This window comes from Phytophthora cinnamomi, assembly GCF_018691715.1.
Source record: "Phytophthora cinnamomi strain GKB4 chromosome Unknown Contig39, whole genome shotgun sequence".
In the NCBI taxonomy this organism is placed as follows: domain Eukaryota; phylum Oomycota; class Peronosporomycetes; order Peronosporales; family Peronosporaceae; genus Phytophthora; species Phytophthora cinnamomi.
In genome coordinates, this window is record NW_027150972.1 from 221,215 (window position 1) to 242,529 (window position 21,315).

Below are 21,315 nucleotides of genomic sequence, written 5' to 3' on the forward strand. Positions count from 1 at the left end.
TAATGCCGATCCCTGGCAGTCGTCATGCGCAGTCCTATTCCACCCTTCATTGATCGCACCGGGTGATAATCCTCCGTTCGTGTCGCCGGCAGCATTAACAGCCGCGTACGGGTGGCATCCATCCTGGATGCTCAGACTTGGCTTGAACTTGACAGCAGCCTTCTCGGAGACCGTTTTAGGCTCAGGCTCTGGGAACGGCTGCACCTTGTCGTAGTCGATGACACCAGCTTCCACAGCAACAAGTGCAGCGAGCGCAAGAGTAAATAACAGGCCGAGCTTCATCTTTACAGTGGAGGTCGGTTCACTTCTGTGACCGGTAGTCGTGCACGCTTCGTCGAAAATTAGGAAGTGATCGAATGTGTCGTGTGTCCTCACTGTGGACCCACAGCTTGAGAACCACAACGAGTCGTTCAAGAACACAGTAAGTATGCAACCAGAATTACACTGCTATTCAATACAGTGCCCCACACATAGCCGCTGCATTTCCAACTGTCTCGCGTCATCTCAAAAACGTTATCCCATTCTAGTATGCAATCAGGATTACACGGCTATTCAATACAGTGCCCAGCCGTTGCATTTTCAACCGTCTCTAGTCATCTAAAAAACGTTATCCCATCCTACCATTGATAAAAATCTCACTTTGCTTTCATCCATTCACCCAGATGCTGTAGGTACAGCACGGTCTCATCTCGAAATCGTTCCTTCGATATTACGGCATCGAAGATGACACTCCCTTCCAAAAGCAGTTGACTCAACTCTGACCCGTGAACCTTCCGTGGCACTTATAGTATTGTAAGATACTATTCTTGAAGGGAATAACGTTTTTGAGATGACACGAGACAGTTGGAAATGCAGCGGCTATGTGTGGGGCACTGTATTGAATAGCAGTGTAATTCTGGTTGCATACTTACTGTGTTCTTGAACGACTCGTTGTGGTTCTCAAGCTGTGGGTCCACAGTGAGGACACACGACACATTCGAACACTTCCTAATTCTCGACGAAGCGTGCACGACTACCGGTCACAGAAGTGAACCGACCTCCACTGTAAAGATGAAGCTCGGCCTGTTATTTACTCTTGCGCTCGCTGCACTTGTTGCTGTGGAAGCTGGTGTCATCGACTACGACAAGGTGCAGCGTTCCCAGAGCCTGAGCCTAAAACGGTCTCCGAGAAGGCTGCTGTCAAGTTCAAGCCAAGTCTGAGCATCCTGAACGGGTGCTACTCCTATGCGACTGTTAATGCTGCCGGCCACACGAGTGGGGGACTGGACCCAAAAGCGTCTGATGAAGAATGCAACGGACCAGCGTTAGGTTCGCAAATTGACAGCCGATCTGGTTGGTACCGCGATGTCTGGGCCATCATGTATGCTTGGTACTTTCCCAAGGATACCAGTAAGTCAAAACCTAGCTTACGACATGACTGGGCTAGCGGCATCGTATGAACAACCTGGCACTGGAGAATCAAACGCTACTCGGTCTCTCGGTATCTCAGGCTGGGATATTTTACACGACTCCCGACGCCATTTTAATGGACGCTTTCATGATCGGCACACACCCTCAGATGGAGTATCGAGCTGTGCGTTCACGTAGCGGTTATCACAACATGGATGTCTCAATCTATACGGGCGACTTCCAAGATCTCATCCATTGGTCTTAGCTGACGGACAAGGCCCGCGCTGCGCTGGAGAATGGAGATTTCGGTCCTGCCACCCCTGCCCCGTTCAACGACGCCAACTTCAAGAAGAACCTTGAGCGGGGTTGGATTGGACCCGATGGTGCATAGTCAATCTGCATCGCAGACTCTGTAGGGGCCAGAAATGTTTCGGTGAGGCCAACACTCTACAATGTTATGTCGAGAAACTCGGCTTCAGCTCAACATTCTGGTACACAGATATACAGATATACAGAAAGATGAACACACGGTCCTGAAACTCCAAAACCCGAGATAGCTCTGGGATCTACGATAACGCTTTGCGGTTCTTGGCCTCGAGGCATCCAAGATGTAGAATTCGAGGCGGCCTCGAATTCTACTTCGTCAAACTTTCAAGACCATTGATACTAAAACGCAATATGCGTAGGACATTGCAATAGTCTGTCGATGGTAGAATAACAAGTGGATACCTCGTCAGAGGTGATCACGCTTGCAGCTGTAACAGATAATCCAAGCTTCGGTATACGGTAAGTGCCGTGCGCCTAACTACAGCGGTGAGTGCTACAACGCTGTCTCGACCGCTTTTCAAGACGGGTGCGACGAGGGATACGAGTGCATCAACAACACGTGTAGCTTCCAGCGGCATCGACGACTTGTGCTATCTGCTGGAAGTTACTGTGAAAAAGGCACAGCCGAGTGTCGCGGACCCAACTACGACGGTGCGCCTCAATTCGTCCACTAGTGCTTTCCAAAATGGCTCCGATCCAGGATTCAACTGCGTTGACAGTATGGGTATCTACTCCAATGCGGAGGCCTCATCAAACGCCTGTGGAATGGAGTGTAACACATTCGGAGAGTACTGCGACAGCAACACTAATACTCCCCATCGTAGCCAGATGCGCGGCACTTGCTTTGATCGCGCTTATCAAGACGGTTGCAGCCCCGGGTTCGAATGCGTCGACAAAAAATGTCAATACATTGATGTTACGGCCTCACCAAGCCTATTCGGTGTGTAGTGCGAGGAGTTCGGGGAGTCCTGCGACGAATGTCGAGCAGCTAGCTACGCCGGGGAGTGCTTCAACCAGGCAACTCGTATGTTCCAAGACGGATGTGACTGGGACTCCGAATGCATCAACAACATTTGCCAGCCGATCTCCCTCGCCCCCGGCAACGCGGTCTGCTACGTGGTTTGCCCTACAGGCAGCTACTGCGAGAACGGCACGGACGAATGTCGTGGCCCCAACTTGGACGGCGAAGACTTCAACCCCACTACTGGTCTATACCAGAACGGCTGCGACGCAGGCTTCCTACAACAACTAGAAAACTTAGTTCTCTGGATTTTATCCAGAGTAGTTGGGGCGATGCAAGTGCGCGTGCTAGTCCCTATATAAACACAGATCCCTGAATCACTTATAAGATGACAACATAATAATGTATCGGGACGAACCTGTTAGGTTTTATACATGGGCGGATAGTATAATATACTATAATATCATTTTCCAGTGCGTGTTGTCTGAGTCTTTTAGGGGCGACATTCGCGTGACAAAATAATCTGGACGTTGTTTGTAGTCATTTAGCTTTAACTTTCATGAGGGGCAGGCCAGGCAGTAGATAACCGCCCGACTACAAATAGATCGATGCCATTCTCAGTTAGTACAATCCTACGATTCCATGCTCCCGGTCGTGTATGATCTCCCGTGCACCCGTAGCTGCAAGCAGGCGTCTCCGGGCTCAGCTATCTATGTTCTTGTTGCCAAGTCCCAGCAACGCCAGAATTGCGTGGCTATGAGCATGCGTCTCAGGACCCAGCTAGCTATCCAGGCTGTCTCGCCAAGTCCCAGCAACGCGTCTCAGGACTCAGCTATCTAGGTTTTCTTGCCAGGCCCCAGCAACGGCACGCTACTTCTCGAAGAACTGGACGGTGAACGGCGGTGTGGGCAAGATCATCTCCGTGCTGGTCTGTGAAGGAGTCGTACCCAACGCTGTCGACGGCCGACCTGGTCGTGCTGGCGGGCCAGGTGGCCCTCGACGACGCCGGTAACGTGACCATCGACTTCATGGGCGGACGCACGGACTCCAACAACGGGAACGAACGGAGCAAAATGCGATGGGCTACAGCGGCTCGTACAGCAACGGCTCGCTCACGCTGTCGAACGAGTAATTCCAGGTGCTCCTGAACGAGACGTGGACGGAGGTGTCGGAGAAGGAGTACAAGGCTGAGGGAAAGGGCGTGTACACGATGGACGCGGACCTAGCGCTGCTGGCGGCGCCCGAGCTGAAGGAGGCGGTGCGGCTGTTCGCTTCGGAGGAGGGCGCCTTCAAGCACGTGTTCAATTCGGCGTGAGCCAAGGTCATGACAGCCGACCACGTCATGTAGTGGATTGAACCGGTACAGGACCGGTGTCATCCTGATTTACCATGAACTCGCGGTATCGTAGAATCTGTGGCCACGCGTTTAGCAGTCAGTTCGAGTTGCGCTAGGGGATAGAAACTTCTCTTCGATCTCACCTTGGTCTGCCGCCGTCTCCGAGCGTGGACGCACCACACTTCAACGCGCGCAGCTACTAAGCAGTGCGGTGGCGCGTGTACGGTATCCTAGTCGATAAATACAGTTGACCCTGCGCACCGCAATGCAAGTGCGGTAGCATAATTACAGCGAAGTCTCTATGATCGACTCTGGCTGTTTGTCTTTCTTTTACTTGACAGCGTGGTGACAATCTTCTCATTCGTACGAGGTTCTGTTCATAGTGGTCCGACATAGGCACCGTGGTTCGGGCGCCGCAATGTGAGCCAAACTTACTCACTTTTGCACTTTTGAACAAGGTAGGCGGCGCTTTTGGGGTCAGCCGTGACGTTTGGGGGGGGGGGGTCAAGTTATATGCCAACCAGCAAACGACAAATGTCAAGGACTCACGGCTCACGGTTGGTCCTTTGCCCCACCCAACGCGTCCTAACTCACAAAAGACGTCATTTCATATCGCGATGGCCCTAGATAAGACGATGAAAGAACTCTATCTAACGGAATGGATTTCCTACAATGCTTGAAGATGTACTACATGTAGTAGAAATAGAGAGGCTGTGTAGCTAAGAAACATCACTTACTTCATGATAAAATCCAGAGCTTCTCTGTGCTTTAGCACGGGATCTGCGTATCTAATTCAATATCATACGCTTCAATCGCGTGTGCTGAAACGCTATGGGACCTTGAGGTACAAGATCCCGTGTGTCGCTGCGATCTAGCGTCAGAACCGCAATTGAGCAGTACAGCTAGTGGATATTTTCGCAGCCTAGCTATGGGATGCGGTATCCATGCGGTGATTCGTGATGTCGCTGTCCCAAAGTTCGTTGTTAACCACCGGGCGGGCTCCATGAGCTTATTTCAGGCGTAGTCTCCTTGGTTCTCTCGTTCATGAGGACTGGCATTTCCCAACCGCCCAAGATGAAGTTCGCCGCGCTCATCATTGCCTGCCTTCTTCACGCGGTAGCCGCCACCTCCACCAGCTCGTGCGGTCCACGCTGTCTGGAGCCCCGACAGTACTGCGACAGCTCCATCAGCGAGTGTCGAGCTGCTGATCCTGGCAGCACCGAGTGCTATAACGCCACTGCGTCTGTGTTCCAAGACGGCTGCGCCCTGGGCTTCACGTGCTTGGACAGCCTCTGCCGGTCCGCCAGTGAGGCAGGGGACGTCGATGGCCGAACCTGCTCCATCATCTGCGCGGCCGGCAAGTTCTGCGAGAACGACACTGTGGAGTGCCGTGGCCCCGCCAACGAGTACCAATGCTTCAACCTCTCCACCGGCTTCTTCCAGGACGGATGCGCCGACGGGTACTTTTGCACGTTCAACAAGTGCGTGGACGTAAGCGCTTCGATCTAATAGACCTAGTTAGAGCATCCACTTCGCCCCAGTCGAAGACTGAGACAACCAGTAGCTGGATGAAAGGACAGCATTTGCTAAGTATCAATCACATCAATCCTGAAAGCACATCGTCCAGGCATCAACGGCGGGATATTTGGTTGAAGTGGCCAAATGATTCGCGGTATCCTTTGTCGCGAGCTCATTCGGCAGGTGCGTATCATGAACGGACCCACCGAGAAGTCGCTGGAGGAATCAGTGGCCGTGCGTGTCCAGCGTAGATATCTTCATTCGCGAATCTGCGTCCTCGTTGGCAAGCCTCAACTACTAAAAACACGATGAAGTTCTCTGCTCTGGCCCTAGTCGCCATCTCTGCGAAGCTGTGCGTGGCAGCCGAGTACACCTCGACCTCTTCTTCTTACGATGAGTCCAGCTCCGGCGCTGAGTGCTTGACCGAGGGGTGCGACGGCGTGCGGGAGTACTGTGACAGCTCCATCGGCGAGTGTCGACCCGCCAGCAACGACACCGAGTGCTACAACGCCACCATCGCACTGTTCCAGGACGGGTGCGACCCGGGCTACGAGTGCATCGACGACCTGTGCCGCGTGTCGGCGGACCCGGTGGACGGCCGAACCTGCCACATCATGTGCTCGGCTGGCCTGTACTGCGAGAACAACACCACGGAATGCCGTGAACCGACCGAGGGCGAGTGCTTCAACCTAGCCACCGGTCTCTTCCAGGACGGCTGTGACGAGGGCTTCTACTGCTCGTACAATAAGTGCGTGGACGTCAGCCTCGACGACTAAGACCCGCCAGAAGTCTGTACAGTTATAAGCATACTCATTAATACATCTCAACAGCGTTCATGACAATTTACCACAGTTTGACGTGCTTGATGCACAGGCTAGGTCACTTGTTGATCGTGTGTTCAATTCAGACCTCGTTCACGGTCGGCAGGTCCTTCTTGTCGACGATGCGCGCGAACGGGAACGGACCCACGAAGTCATACTGGCTCTGCTTGCGCGTCGACTTCTCCACCTCGCTGTAGTCCAGACCCGGATACAGCGCCTTGTTCGCCGCGTACGACTGCGCGTGCCACTCGATCTCGAAGTCGTTGACGTAGAAGTTGCCGAACTGCGCCTTGTATTGCTGCTGCACCTCGTACGGGTAGAAGTAGAAGCCGCACACGTCCGGGTCGTTCTCGCGCACCTCCTCCGGCACGGGCGACAGCACGTACGCGATCTTCTGCGCCAGCATGGGCGGCAGACACAGCTCCGTCGAGTTGTGCGTGGCGGTGTCGTACTCGAACAGACACATTCGCAGCATGCGGTCTCCCCACTGCGTCGTGTTGCGCACGAAGTATGTGTAGTCGTCGCTCGTGACGCAGAAGTTGGGGTCCGTGCAGCGCAAATGCAGCGGCTGCAGGTTCACCCTCGCGTACAGCCCCGTTTCCTCCGACAGACACGACTCCACGCCACCACCAATGGTACTAGACCGCTTGATGGGCAACGGGATGTTCATGCCGGGGTCGCCGTGGCGTCTCGCGTCGATCACCTCGGCTGTGTTGCCGCACTGGTACCAGTTCTCGGGGTCGTAGCTATTGGGGCACATGCTGGCCTCCTCCCAGTCCGTGATCTCCTGCAGCCAGTACTTGAGACTGTGACTCCCTCGAGCGTGCATGGGTCCGAGAGCGGGGTGGATGCCGTCGAACCACGAGTTCTTGAGGATGAAGCCGCCAGTGTAGCCCTGTTTGGTTCGGAACAGGTCGTTGTAGCCTACCAGTGTCATCGCGTGCCCGCCCTCAGGTGTCATGACGTGGCTAGCGATGAATTCACCGTTCATGTTGTAGTTTTCGCCTCCGTTGATGGGGACGCAGCACGTGGTTATGGCCAGTTCCGGTGGGCAAAGCGTACATTCCGTCGACGCCGGGTTGCATCGACCTTGGCCAGCCAGCTCACCAATGCAGGGGTAGTAGTGGGTAATGTACGGCATAGCGGTAGAGATCGCCATCGCGCGCTTTTCTTTGGTGAGTGCGTGCTTGACGGAGACCGCGTCGTAGTACGTGTCCATCTTCTTGATCGTTAGGCTCAGCGGATTCGTCTCTCTCGACTCCACAGTCAATCCCGGGCACACCGAGTCGTTACCCGGATCAGGAATGTAGGGGCAGATCGAGTGGGGGTAAATGTTGTCCTTGAGTCCGTTCATCAGGTACATTAGCTCCGTAACATCTCCTCCATCGGTCGAGTTCTTCCAGATCTCGTTGCCCGGGATCAAGCACGCCACTTGTTGCGGCGATCCGGGCGGGCCGGCACACAGTCGAATCACCTCTGCTCCATACGCTTGCTCCGACAGCGCCAAGAATTCGCCCGGCTGCAGCCAGCCGCGAGCGACGCCTTGCTGGCGGTAGCTGTTCTCCAGCACCGCGACCGTGGCGAAGTCCCAGCAGGTGCCGCGCTCGTCCTGCGTCTTCAGCGGCGTCACAGACTCGACCGCAAACTTGGACGGGAACTTGCCGTCCTTACGGAACTCCGTCTCACCGTCCACTGTCTTCATGCTCTTCGCCATCACCGCCGAGTGCATCGCCTCCCTGCAGGCAGTCCACACGTCAGAGAGGTCGCAATCACCAAATGCACCGCCCCTCCTCTCACATTTGCTGCTGCATTCTAGCGATAATCTCCTGCTGGGCAGCCAGAGAACTGTGCACTGTGGCGGCGTAACCCAGTCCTGCGACGCCCAGCGCCGCGCCAAGCACCAAAGCCCCCCACGACCCCAAATTTCGGCCACGAGCAGGCAGTCGACTGGGTCGGAGAGACCCAAACGCCTCGCATTCCTCCGTGACTGGCAGCGCTCCGTAGCCGCCCGCCATGACGAATTAAATGGACACTTCACTGCAACGTGGAGACTTGACAACTGATACATGTTTTGACCGCTGGACGGACGCAATTGCACCTGTTTGCACATCAAAAAGGACCCATCTCCTCTATTATTTTTCCACCCAATCAGCACCTTTTTTCTTTCTAATTGGTGCAAACTCTGTCTCACTTTTCCTATTGGTCCAAAAGCTGATTACGTATCCACCGTCACGTCATTCCCAGTCTCCAAAGGCAGAAGGATCGAGAAGACGTCTGCTTCCTCCCCGCTCTTCGCCGCCGCCGCGCGCCGCCTCCAGACCTCCTCCGTCGCCCGCGCGCGCACCGTTACATTCCTCTTCGTCTCCTCTCTCCGTGCGTGAAAAAACCACGCCCAAACTGCCCTTCCTCGCCCCGTAATCGCCATGTTCGACGGCAGCTTCAAGTCCACGCGCAAGGTCAATCTCAGCGGCCGCAAGAAGCCCGCCACGGGCTACAGCGCGCGCCTGGCGTCGCTGTCCACGTCCCGAGCGCGCGCGGACGTGGCGGCGCCGTCCGCGGGCTCCAAGCAGGAGCTGATGCTGCAGAACCGCCTGGCCAGGGAGGAACGGCACGCGCTCAAGCGGCGCGCGGCCGCGTGCACCGCCATCCAGGCGCAATTCCGCCGCCTGCGGGCCGCGCAGCAGGCGCGCGCCGCCGTGCTGGCCGCGCTGGAGCAGCAGCTCGCGCAGCTCGTGCTGTCCGTGGACGTGCAGGCGCGCGCGCTGCCCACGCCGCAGCTGCAGCTCCTGCTGCGGCAGTTCCTCTTCGCCAACAAGGGCGGAGCGGGCGCCGACAGGAGGCGCAAGGTGCAGGACTACCTGGTGTTCATGCTGCTGGTCAGCAGCCTCAAGGGCAGCAGCGAGGACGCCTCCAACTTCCTACAGGCGGACAAGGACGCCGCCTGGGTCTTTCAAGTCGCCAGTGTGAGCGAGATCGCGCTGCGCACGCTGGCGGACGAGCAGCTGAAGACGTCGGCAATGAACGCCGCGGTGGCTGTGAACCCGTACTTGCTGCTGCTGGAGGCGTTCACGAGCGCGGACAGGTTTTCGACGCCGGAGGGGCAGAAGGCGTTGGATAGTGTGCTGTTCCACCTAGGAGTTACCACCAAGTACGGGGTGTTCGACGCGCTCCGCGCGTGCATTGCACAGCAGAGCAAAGAGGTGGGGGCTCGCGTGGGGAGCGACCGCTTGATGCAGGTGATTGCAGGTGTGGCGGCGCAGACGCTGCGGCTGACGGTGCAAGGACCGCAGCACCGAGCTGCGAAGGTCTTGCGGCAGTTTGCTGCGAAGATTTTGCTGTCGCCGCTGGCGTCTAGCTCGCCCGTGGTGAGTTATGTGGTGAATAAGGCGTTCGCGAGTGAGCAGCTCCCCGCAGCAGAACAGGCCAAGACACTGGGACGCTTTTGGGCGTCGGTGGTGCAGCAGCTTCCGTGTAAGGGCGAACAAGGGGTTGCCGAACGTTCAGCACTTTCGTGGCGAGAGCGGGCTGTTGCTGTGGGAAATATCGTGGATTTGACGTCGTTGTGCTCGTTTGATGAAGCGCTCGTGGGAGCCATTCCGTCGGTTCTTTCGGAACTGGTCACATCGTCGTTGGTGCAGTGGGCATTCGATGTCAAGCACACGCAGGTGGACCCCATGGCGCTTGAAGAAGACTTTGATATGGATGATGATGCAGAAGTACCTATCGTGCCTCCGACATATCTGTCCGTGGGAAGCGTTGCTTCGGATGAAGAAGTGCGCCGCGGTGTGCTGGCGCTGGGCGATGCTGAGACCGACGTACGCGCGCAGTGGAAGAACCTGTGCCACTCAAATTTCAGCGCTCGGTGTCTTGACGTGCTGCTTCACAATCATGATACGCCTATGGAACCAACGCCGCCTGGTGGGAATGCAGTTTCTCGGTTCTGTCGTGTCCTGACTACTATACTGTTGTCAACCGGAAGACCCTACGTGCTCAGTTTGGCTATAAAATTTGCGAACCCGCCCCCAACTCTATTCGCTCTACTGAGTGCAATGACCGTGGAGCAGTTTGCAGGCGGTCCCGTCGCTCCTACTAACAATTCAAGTTTGATTAACAGCATGTGGCAGTGGATAAAGCCGAGGGTAAAGAGTATCGCTGCTGAGCGCTCGGCAGCTTCCCTCGCTAATGGTCCGCTTACATTTACGCAATTGCAAGTACTGTTGATCTTCAACGTCGTATACAGTCACATGCTTCTGGGTCTTGACGATGAGGCATTCTACGATGGACAGTGGCCGCTTAGTTTGGCTGAAGTGGAAGCGCTGGTGACGTTTCTGAAGCAGTTTATCTACGACTTGTGCTGGACAATCACCAGCAACAACACGCTATCCGTTGACAACATGGACGAGAATGAGCTGGTGTTGTTCTCTGCGGTGGTGTCTTCCGTCAAACTTTTCAATCAGCTTTACGATCGGGATTGCCGGCGTCGGTTCATGCCTGATGGCGCCTGGCTGTGGCCTGCGATGCCTGTCGTCAAGGAGATCGTGGATCTTGAGCTGATGAAGGAGGATGGCAATCACGACGCACACGCGATCTACATGCTGATGAATGGGAAGGCAGCGTCTCCTTACGCACGCGCCGCGCTGATATTGGTCACAATCCCGCAAGTGTTGTCATTCAACGATCGCGTACAGCTCTTCCAAAAGCTGCTAGAAGACGGGAAGGCCCAACTGGGCAACATCCGTGACGAGTTTTCGCGAGCTCTGCAAGTGCGTGTGAAGCGCGATGAGATTGTAGACGACAGCTTTGATTTCTTCCAGAAAGTCTGCGACACAATGTCTCCTGCGGCCCTCAAGTCCCGCGTCAAGGTTACGTTTGTCAACGAGCAAGGCCTGGAGGAGGCCGGCATCGACGGTGGAGGCGTGTTCAAGGAGTATATGGACAACCTGACAAAGAATGCTTTCTCTCCAGAGTACGGCTTCTTCCTGGCAACGGACGACCAACTTCTTTATCCGAACCCAGGCGCGAGATATATCGTAGACACACGAAAGGAGGCGCTGGATCGTTACAGGTTCTTGGGGCGCGTTCTAGCGAAGGCTGTGTACGAAAACATCTTGGTGGAGCCGCAGTTTGCTGCATTTTTCCTGAACAAATTGCTGGGCAAGTTCAACTACATCGACGACTTGCACTCGCTCGACCCGGAGCTATACAAGTCCCTCATGCGCCTCAAGCACTACGACGGTAACGTGGAAGACCTGGCGTTGACGTTCAGCGTAAGTGAGATGGAGTTCGGTGAAGTTGTGACACGAAACCTCGTGCCTGACGGAGCCAACATCCCCGTCACGAACGAAAACCGAATTCGGTACATTCATCTGATGGCCAACTACAAGCTGAATGTGCTTTCATCTATGGAGAGCACCGCGTTCCTTAAGGGCTTCCGTGACTTGATCCCGGGCACTTGGATTCAGATGTTCGCACCGGCCGAGCTGCAGATGCTCATCGGTGGTTCAGCTACGAACATCGACATCGACGACTGGGAGCGCAACACGCAGTACGGAGGCGGCTACCACCCGTCACAGCGGATCATCCAGTGGTTCTGGGAGATCGTTCGGGAGGACTTCAAGCCCGAAGACCGCGCAGCTCTACTCAAGTTCATCACGAGCTGCTCTCGTCAACCACTGTTGGGGTTCTCGCAGTTGTATCCGCAAATCTGCATTCACCAGGTGCGCGTGGAGGACGACGAGCGACTACCATCCAGTGCCACGTGCATGAACTTGCTGAAGCTTCCAGCGTACTCGAACAAGGAGGCCATGCAGAAGAAGCTGCTCTACGCCATTAGATCCAACGCAGGCTTCGACCTCTCCTAGGCGAGGCGTGCTGATAATAAAGACCACAACCTTCATAGCTGTACACACATCATGCAGCCTGTGCCGTTTGCGTGTGCCTGGTCGCAGATCATTCCTGAATCCTCCCCGTCGACGGAAGATCCCACGAGTCCAGCGCAACGGCGGAAATGGTGAGGAGCTACGGAACGGAGACCGTGGGTACGTCTGCTAGTCTCACGTTGCATGCTTGGATTGACCACTAAATCCGTGGCATTAAAAGCACTGATGATGCTGTTGTTGCCGCAGACTTTGCGCGAGAGCAGGATTCCTTCACCGATCGACCAGTCGGTGGTAGTCGCAATCGCTCTCGCAATTCGTGGGGAACGATGGTTGTCGCAGCAGCGGTGGGGCTGGTGGGTCTGAGCTACGCAGTCACGATGCACAAGTCGTTGACAGCGCAGCAAGAAATTATCGCGAAGATGCAGCAGCAGCTGTGAGGAGGAACTCTGAGTGAGTGAAGTACAGCTACAGGTTATGTACTAACGATGCGTGGTGTTGTGCTGTGATGTAGGGACTCCATGCACTCTGCTATCATGGTGGACGAGGACACGATCTGGGACAGCAAGAAGAAGAAGTTCAAGAAGGCCAAGAAATTCCCGACCAAGTTCGCGGTCGATTACGTTACCCCGCTGAAGACCCAGGACGAACGGGGCACGTGTTGGGACTTCGCCACAGTCGGCGTTCTGGAGAACAGCTACCGTCAGCAGGGAATCTCCCACGGGTGGCTGAAGGAAGACGAGTACATGGCCATCTCAGAGCAAGCGTACGGGGCGGAAGTGCTGCGTCTGTGCGCTGGGCCATCGGACTCACCGCAACAAGTGGCCTGCTTGATCCCTGGCAACGGCATCTGGAAGAACACGACGGAGGGTGGAGATGCCACACTGCTCATGTACCTGATGAACGGCTTGAAGGACAACATCTACCCCCATTCGATCTGCCCATACTACCCTGACGACGGCAACGATACCGCGTGCGCCGCCCTGACGCCCGAGAAGCGCAAGACCAACCCGTTGAGTCTCAAGCTCAAGAGAATGGATACCCTCATGGACGAGGTGTCGATCAAACGTGCCATGGTGAAGTACCGCCGGGCGATGTCGTTGACGACTGCAACGCCGTACACAACGCACTACTACCCTTGTATCGGCGAGCTGGCTGGCCAAGAACGATGCGACCCGGCGTCGGCGTTGTGTACACTGTGTCCTCCTGAGTTGGCAGTGACTACGTGCTGCGTTCCGATTGAAAACGGAGAGAACTACAACATGGACGGCGAATTTATTACCAGCCACGTTATGAACGTCGAAGGCGGGCATGTGATGACGTTGGTAGGCTACAACGACCTGTTCCGAACCAAACAGGGCTACACTGGCGGCTTCATCCTCAAGAACTCGTGGTTCGACGGCATCCACCCCGCTCTCGGTCCCATGCACGCTCGAGGGAGTCACAGTCTCAAGTACTGGCTGCAGGAGATCACGGACTGGGAGGAGGCCAGCATGTGCCCCAACAGCTACGACCCCGAGAATTGGTACCAGTGCGGCAACACAGCCGAGGTGATCGACGCGAGACGCCACGGCGACCCCGGCATGAACATCCCGTTGCCCATCAAGCGGTCTAGTACCATTGGTGGTGGCGTGGAGTCGTGTCTGTCGGAGGAGACGGAGCTGTACGCGAGGGTGAACCTGCAGCCACTGCATTTGCGCTGCACGGACCCCAACTTCTGCGTCGCGAGCGACGACTACACATACTTCGTGCGCAACACGACGCAGTGGGGAGACCGCATGCTGCGAATGTGTCTGTTCGAGTACGACACCGCCACGCACAACTCGACGGAGCTGTGTCTGCCGCCCATGCTGGCGCAGAAGATCGCGTACGTGCTGTCGCCCGTGCCGGAGGAGGTGCGCGAGAACGACCCGGACGTGTGCGGCTTCTACTTCTACCCGTACGAGGTGCAGCAGCAATACAAGGCGCAGTTCGGCAACTTCTACGTCAACGACTTCGAGATCGAGTGGCACGCGCAGTCGTACGCGGCGAACAAGGCGCTGTATCTGGGTCTGGACTACAGCGAGGTGGAGAAGTCGACACGCAAGCAGAACCAGTATGACTTTGTGGGTCCGTTCCCGTTCGCGCGCATCGTCGACAAGAATGACCTGCCGACTATGAACAAGGTCTGAATTTACACTGTACAGACTCCGAAGATGCAAGGAAGAACAGGGAAGGAATAGTGAAGCCTTGCAGCTGTAGTGATCGGATAGTTTGTTGTTTATCGAGGTGGAAGAGTTAATTGGGTATGCTCAACTCAGCTGAGTATTGACTCGATATGTCGAGTGGAGGTATGCAGAAAGTCTTCGTTCATGCGTACGAACACTGGTTATTTGAGCACGAGAAGCCGGGGTCGCAGCCATTCTGGTAGTAGCCGGTGGCAGGGTTGAAGCACTCGCCGTCGTAGTTGGGGGCACGGCATTCATCAGTGCCGTTTTCGCAGTATTCGCCAGAGGAGCAGACAAGGTAGCAGACCGAATTGTCAGTGGCGGTGGCGATCACTTGGCACATGCCGTCGAGACACTCATAACCCTCGGCGCACCCGTCTTGGAATACAGCCGAGACAGCATTATAACATTCTCCATCGTTCGGGGCGCGGCACTCGCTGACGGTGCTGTCGCAGTACTGTCCGAAAACGCTGCACTGCGTCCCACCAGTGCACCCAGATGCCGAGTTTGAGGCCGTCGTTTCCGTCTCCTGGTAGTCGCACTTGTTGTCGATGCATTCGAAGCCCGAGTCACAACCATCTTGGAAGGCCCCCGTGGCTGGATTGAAGCATTCGCCGACGTAGTTTGGGCCGCGGCACATGCCAGTGCTGATCTCGCAGTACTCGTCGAAGGTGTCGCAAGGCTGATCGCAGTTGTTGGCCATGGAAGTGGAGTTGTCGAGAGTTTGAGTCGCTACCTTGCAGGCATTGATGGTGATGATAGCCGAAACCAGGGTGAAGAGCTTCATTATGCAGTGACGGGGAGGCTTGTGGCTGGGGAAGTGAATTCGGAAATGAAAGCCTACAACCTTGAGGTCGAGCTGCAGGGTAGAATGTACCGGTGGGGATCAGTATGACAAGCTTATGCTTCATCCCGTGAAGAATTGAGTTTCAACACTTTCAAAGGAGACTCGTGACATTATGCGGAAGTGATCCACTCCATCCCATGCTGTGCTTTTCAAGCACGTGGCCACCAAACAGCCTTCAGCTATTTCGAGTTAGTAGGCATACGGAAAATTCCGCCGTTGCAGCTACGTTCAAAGCTCTCTTTGTGTCGGTGCGTCACAGTCTCACATCTAAGCGCATGCTCCTTTTCATGCTTTGGAGCTGGAGTCAGCAGTTTAATGCTAGCTATAGGAATGGTAAAAGGTAACGTGTTTCTAATGAATTCAGCTCGAGGCGCTAACATGATGAAACGATTCCGGCAGTTCATTCAACCGCAAATTCATCTCGTCCTTGTTTGTAAATGAACACACCTCTTGTCGATCACAGCAACTTTTGAATAAAAAGGTGTATTGACTTCATAAGTGACTAGGTAAGTGCGGCTGAACCTTCAAGCTTTCAACTCCGCAGCTTGGTACTGGCTAAGACTAATGTTCAGGCCTTCACGCACATGTTGTTAGCACATTTGAATCCTTCGCCGCATCCGTTCTGGAAGTGGCCGGTGGCAGGGTTAAAGCACTCGCCGACGTAGTTGGGTCCGCGGCAGTAGTTGGTTCCGTTCTCGCAGTACTCGTCCGACTCGGTGCACTTCACGTAGCAGACGGACGGGGAGAACGTCGCCGGCGGGGTCGTGGAGCACTTGTTGTTGATGCAGGTGAAGCCAGGAGCGCAACCGTCCTGGTACTTGGCCGTGGCCGGGTTGTAACACTCGCCATAGTAGCTGGGTCCGCGGCACGCGTTGGCACCGACCTCCCAGTACGTTCCGCTCGGACATCCTGTGTACATTCCATACGAAGTAGCCCCTACTGCTGTAGGTGCGGACGTGGGAGCGGTCGTAGGCGCACTTGTGGGCGCAATGGTCGGTGCGGTTGTTGGAGTGACCGTGGGGGCTTCACTGGGGGTGACCGTAGGCATGTCAAGGACGCACTCGCACCTGTTGTTGAAGCATTCGTATCCGTCTTCACAAGCGCTCACATACTCATTGGTGAGCTCGCTGAGGCACCAGCCTGGCTGCGGTGGTCCATGGCACACAGGGACTGACGGGGTGCAGTAGGCGCCCACTGCACAGGACGCGCACGGGTCAATGGTGGACGTCTGAGCGGCCGACAAGAATACTCCAGCTTCAATGGCACTGGCGAAAGCGAAGATGGATGAGAATTTCATCGTTAGACGGCTAGGCAGGTAGCCGGAGGCTGTGGGCTTGTAGTCGATGACGCGAATTGAGGAATGGATTGAAGATCGGATCGAGGAAGGAGTACTCGGTGAAGACCGTTGAGTCAGTCACAGCAATCCCACTCCGCTACATCCCGTTGCTCCCTTCGCAGTTCTCGGTGCTGTACCAGAAGCTTCCGCCCACCGCGTGTGTCTTCGTCCTTGATATTGGGAGCTCGGTCTCAGCGTTGGGCCGTTTCCTGCGACGCAGTGCTGAGCCGAGCGCAGGATCCCATCCAAGATTAGCTTACCAAGTTGCAAGTGGAATTTGATGGCAAGGGAAAATGTCCGTGCGAAGAAGACGAAGCAACAGTAGCAACATCACTTTCAAGCATTGAGGAGAAGGTGCGAAACCGCTCGGGGCCCAGCAACATTCCGATGAGCCAACGGTGCTGCTTCAGGTGGATTCGTTGGTCGCAACCACCTCGTCATGATCGCTAGCACCCACATCGAAACTTCCCAACAAGAAACATCTCATCCATTGCAACGCGAAGTTGAGGCCACCACCAGCAGTGATGCACTGAAACCGCTTCAACTTTACTGACGCAGATTTGTGACCTGTCACTAACGGCGCAAAACCTGAGGCCATCAATTAGCAGGGACGGAGCGTAGACGGTCATGCCCCCTACCAAGTTCGACAACGCTGTGCGTGCATGTGCCGCATACTCCGTGCCCTGTGACTGCATCACCTCGTTGTATTGACGCAGCAATATCTCTTACTATGCTGCTGCAGGAGTGCGCGAAGCTGCAACGCGAGTCGCTCGACTGCCTCATGAGTACGTGAGACCGTGCTCGATTCCGTGTCCCCATCGTGCCAATCCCTTCCTCTCCCCATCAGACAACCAAGACAACAAGAACGCGTGTCAGCCCTTCTTCGACCGCTACAAGCAGTGTCTGAAGGACCGTCGCGACCGCGAGATCGCGGAGCGCAGAGCTCGTCTCCGGAGATAAGCACACCACTCAGAGTCCAGTGCGAGGCGTGCGATACTGCCGATGTGGTGCTGTATAACTGAAACACGAACAACCGAGTGTGTCAAATAGTCGGCAGCTGCTTGATGCCAGCCTCCTCATCGGTCTCGACGCCGACCAGGTCAAGCACAGCCTTGGGCTTCTTCTCCATTCCGTCCGCGATTTGGTTCACCCCATCCATCGCGATGCGCTTGCGTGCAACCCAGGCCGTCTAACAGGAATCAAAAGCAGCAGAGAATTAGTTCCTTGGACTAGTCAAAAGGGAGACAACACTTCCATTTAACGTACGCGATACTTGGTGAACTTGCGCTTGAGTGCGTCCTTCCTGCCTGGGGACACAGGTGCTCGCCCCGGTTGATCCAGCGTCTCCATCTTCTTCTCCAGCTCCGCTGCTTCTTCATCGAGCTGCTTCAATGCCACATCCAAATTTGCGTCCGAAATCTGCGACGTAATGCCGGACAGCGTCGCCTCCGCACTCTTCAGCTCCTGCTCCGAGGCAGCGCAGTCCGCCGTCACCGCCTTGATCTGCTCCTCCAAAGCCACGCGCTCCGCTTCCGACGGCACCGGCAGGCTGCTCTGGTTCATGTAGTAGATCTTGGCCTTGCCGTACGTCTTGCTCACCAGCTCCTCCCTACAACACCAAACACCCACAGATCAATCTCCCACCTACCACAAAAGCACATCACACCACACCCGCTCCGTACTTGGCCACAAGATTGTCCAGCAACTTGGTCAGCGACGGCTTGGCAATGGCTCGATGCATATTCTCGAACACATTGAGCAGACTGTACGGCCGATTCGTCTACAAAAAAATAAAAAAAAAGCATTCCACAACTCATCAGCATTTACTACATTGGTAGCGTATGCACTCGACAATTGCAATTGCACCTTGCGCATGTAGTCGAGCACAGCAGCCTCCGCCTCATCGGCCGTCATGGGCTTGGGTTTAGGAGCTGCTGGGGACTTTTTAGGGGCATTATTGGCAGCCGCTGGGGGCTTAACTTTAGTGGATTTAACTGCCGCCTTCTTGGCTGCAGATGGTTTGGGCTTGGAGCTCTTGGCGGGAGACGGCGTGGGCTTTTTGGGCGACACGCGCGCCTTCTTGGGCTTGGGCGCCAGCTCCTCCAGCTCCGAGGCCTCCGACTCCTCGGCAAAGTCGTCCTCGTCTTCTTCTGCCTCGGCGTCGTCGGGCGCGAAGTCGTCCTCCGAGTCCTCCTCGCCCAAGGAAAAGTCCTCGTCCTCGTAGTCGCCCATGGTGTCGATTCAAAGAGATGAAGGAACGCAACATAGCAATAATTACAATAGTGATCACAATACTGAAGTACAACAAACGTTAAAGGTTTAAGCCACCAGACAGGGGGATCGGTTTACAACAAACGTTAGAGAGATTTAAGCCACCAGAACCCACGCACCAGGCTTGAGGCTTGCTCTGGTGGGGATGCCTGTGGCTATCCGACCCATTTCGGGACCAGGTTCTGATACCCCTCATTACACTATGGGGCATTATTCGGCACTTGGGGCCTCCAGCCCACCCAACTATCCTACACCGGGGTGTGGGTTGGCAGGGCGGACCACTCCACGGAGTGGCTGCTCGTCCAAGATATTGCCTATCTCCGGCCTCCGTGGAAAGTCCCGCACTCGGCGGGGATCGATCCCGGTACCTCTCGGTATCTCCCGACGAGGCGGACCGCGTCCGGCGACCGGGCCAATGATCTGTGGGGGATTTGAGCGTAGCCGTGCAAAATACCCTCTGTATTTGCATCGGCGTCGTGTTCAAATGATAGTCGCTCCTGTCAAACAAAATCTCCCCCTTCTCACTTTCTCCCCCCTTCCACTTTCGCTCGACGCCAACCACGCGCAACAAGCAAGTCAACCTCATGGATGCTCATACTCGAGTCTCGGTGTCCAACGCGCAGGAAATTACGAATGTTGTTCTGACATTGTGCTGGAGCATGCAGCATTGCGCCCGCCAAACACAACGAAGCAGTATGCGCCTAAGCAAGCTGAGTTCAAGCAATGGTGTGTAATGAAAAACTATGCTGATGGTTGTTTGATTTACGAAGGCAAGCTAGTGACTTTCCTCAAAACATATATTATTCCTCGTGGAAATAAGCGGAAGAAAGGAGAAAATGGTCAAGGGCTGCCACTGGGCATAGCGAGTATTGAAGCGTATGCCAAAGCTGTGATCGATATGTACAAAGTGCAGCAGTCTTTGAAACCTAACTCACATCCTCACCCGCGTGGTAAAGCGAATCATGATTTATTTGACACCTTAAAGCGGAACGAAACAGAGCGAAAGCGCACGCAGTATGTAGATCGGGGTCTGGGAACCATTTTGGACGGCTACAACGTGGAGGATATGAATCAATTAAGTGACTTTTGGATGTCGGACAATGATGGAGATGCTCTTGGCGACAGAGCAGATATTTTTCTTGGCCATTCGTTGCTAGCGAGAGGAGAAACGCGACGGTTTATCGAGCTACCTGACATGTTAAGTTTGGAGCTACCGGACGAAGGGCCTCAGCTGTGCACACCTCTAGTTATTCTAATGAATCGTGGCAAGACGAATCGGCACGGCAGGATCGAGTATGGTGCAGCACTGCGATGCAAAACGGAATTGATATGCCCTCTTAATGCTGTGGCGTGTCATCTTTTTTGGAGGTGGCAGATCGATTTGGAGCCCTTTCCAGATGTGTCGTGTCGGAAAAAGTGGTATGACATTCGTCTAATTAATGGATTTAACACAACTAAAGATATGCCGTACAACACACAACTGAATCGAATTAAACGAGCCTTTGACGCCTGTGGTATCGATTCAACTGTTTGGACGCATGCAAATCGTGGGTCGGGGGCAAAGCTAGCCGAGACTTACGGAGCAAGTGAAGAGCAGATTCGCCGCCTTGGCAGATGGAACGCAACTCGCATGGAGGACTGCTACTTGACGTCGTTGCCTAAAAAGGCAATGCGAGCTTTGGCGGGGTTCCCTACGAAAGGCGGATCGTATTGGCTGCACCGTGCATGTGTCGTTCCCAGCAATGAGCTACAACGCCTTGTGTTTCCTGATGTCGAAAAGTCGGAGGAGTTGATTACTACCAGTGACAAAACCGAAATTGCCGCCGGTGCTTTCCTCAAGATGCTCAGACATATGCGGGTTATTCTTCTGGAGGACTCTGTTAGCTTACAAGAAAAGTATCCGAACCATTGCTTGTGGAAACATTCCCTGTTCAGCTCAGTGGAGTATGCTTCGTTTAAGGAAGTGAGAACAACAACATCTTCAATGGTTACACCTGATCTTCATACTCTGGAATCGGTCGTACCTCAGCCAGCAGCGGTGCTGAAAAAAACCTTTGAAGCATTGAGCGGAAAAATTGATGCATTGGCGGCTGGAGTTGGCTCGATCAGAGACCTCTAAAAAAAACGACTTGTTGTTCGTTGGGAAGATATTGAGGGTGGTGATACTTCGGATATTGAGATCTGTACTAATACTCAACCGTCTAGCAGTGTGGCGCGCTGTGGCGAAACTAGAAATACACCTGTGAAATTGAGCAGATCTGTGCGAACTGTGGTAGATTTGTGGCGAGAGTATACTGACAGGATAGGAGGTCAGATGTCAATAGCTGAAGCCGACAAGCGCCTAGGCACTAAATGGCGGCAGAACCCCACCGAATCAAGATTCTACCTACGTCGAAAGCGATATTATGACGCAGTCTCAGCTATAG

The 21,315-nt window shown here is 54.9% G+C and overlaps 8 protein-coding genes across 8 annotated transcripts; 4 read left to right on the forward strand and 4 right to left on the reverse strand.

Moving 5' to 3' along the window:
- Positions 1-5,087: 5,087 nt before the first annotated feature.
- Positions 5,088-5,522, forward strand: IUM83_10567 (Carbohydrate-binding protein; the record flags this gene model as incomplete). Its single annotated transcript, XM_067935079.1, has 1 exon — positions 5,088-5,522. The coding sequence occupies one exon, from the start codon at positions 5,088-5,090 to the stop codon at positions 5,520-5,522; it is 435 nt and encodes a 144-aa protein (XP_067791582.1).
- Positions 5,523-5,839: 317 nt separating this feature from the next.
- IUM83_10568 (Carbohydrate-binding protein) lies at positions 5,840-6,307 on the forward strand (the record flags this gene model as incomplete). Its single annotated transcript, XM_067935080.1, has 1 exon — positions 5,840-6,307. The coding sequence occupies one exon, from the start codon at positions 5,840-5,842 to the stop codon at positions 6,305-6,307; it is 468 nt and encodes a 155-aa protein (XP_067791596.1).
- A 127-nt stretch (positions 6,308-6,434) lies between these two features.
- IUM83_10569 (hect e3 ubiquitin) lies at positions 6,435-8,367 on the reverse strand (the record flags this gene model as incomplete). The annotated part of the gene is made up of 2 exons (XM_067935081.1): positions 6,435-8,088; positions 8,150-8,367. 2 exons carry the CDS (start codon positions 8,365-8,367, stop codon positions 6,435-6,437), a joined length of 1,872 nt encoding a protein of 623 aa, XP_067791427.1.
- A 408-nt stretch (positions 8,368-8,775) lies between these two features.
- Positions 8,776-12,213, forward strand: IUM83_10570 (E3 ubiquitin-protein ligase UPL6; the record flags this gene model as incomplete). The annotated part of the gene is made up of 2 exons (XM_067935082.1): positions 8,776-10,167; positions 10,639-12,213. The coding sequence occupies 2 exons, from the start codon at positions 8,776-8,778 to the stop codon at positions 12,211-12,213; spliced, it is 2,967 nt and encodes a 988-aa protein (XP_067791508.1).
- Positions 12,214-12,359: 146 nt separating this feature from the next.
- IUM83_10571 (hect e3 ubiquitin) lies at positions 12,360-14,399 on the forward strand (the record flags this gene model as incomplete). The annotated part of the gene is made up of 3 exons (XM_067935083.1): positions 12,360-12,390; positions 12,478-12,664; positions 12,743-14,399. 3 exons carry the CDS (start codon positions 12,360-12,362, stop codon positions 14,397-14,399), a joined length of 1,875 nt encoding a protein of 624 aa, XP_067791507.1.
- A 178-nt stretch (positions 14,400-14,577) lies between these two features.
- Positions 14,578-15,222, reverse strand: IUM83_10572 (Carbohydrate-binding protein; the record flags this gene model as incomplete). Its single annotated transcript, XM_067935084.1, has 1 exon — positions 14,578-15,222. The coding sequence occupies one exon, from the start codon at positions 15,220-15,222 to the stop codon at positions 14,578-14,580; it is 645 nt and encodes a 214-aa protein (XP_067791506.1).
- A 628-nt stretch (positions 15,223-15,850) lies between these two features.
- Positions 15,851-16,579, reverse strand: IUM83_10573 (Carbohydrate-binding protein; the record flags this gene model as incomplete). Its single annotated transcript, XM_067935085.1, has 1 exon — positions 15,851-16,579. One exon carries the CDS (start codon positions 16,577-16,579, stop codon positions 15,851-15,853), a length of 729 nt encoding a protein of 242 aa, XP_067791547.1.
- Positions 16,580-17,660: 1,081 nt separating this feature from the next.
- IUM83_10574 (Pairing protein 2 family protein) lies at positions 17,661-18,850 on the reverse strand (the record flags this gene model as incomplete). The annotated part of the gene is made up of 4 exons (XM_067935086.1): positions 17,661-17,807; positions 17,885-18,227; positions 18,301-18,398; positions 18,485-18,850. The coding sequence occupies 4 exons, from the start codon at positions 18,848-18,850 to the stop codon at positions 17,661-17,663; spliced, it is 954 nt and encodes a 317-aa protein (XP_067791549.1).
- Between the last annotated feature and the right edge of the window lie 2,465 nt (positions 18,851-21,315).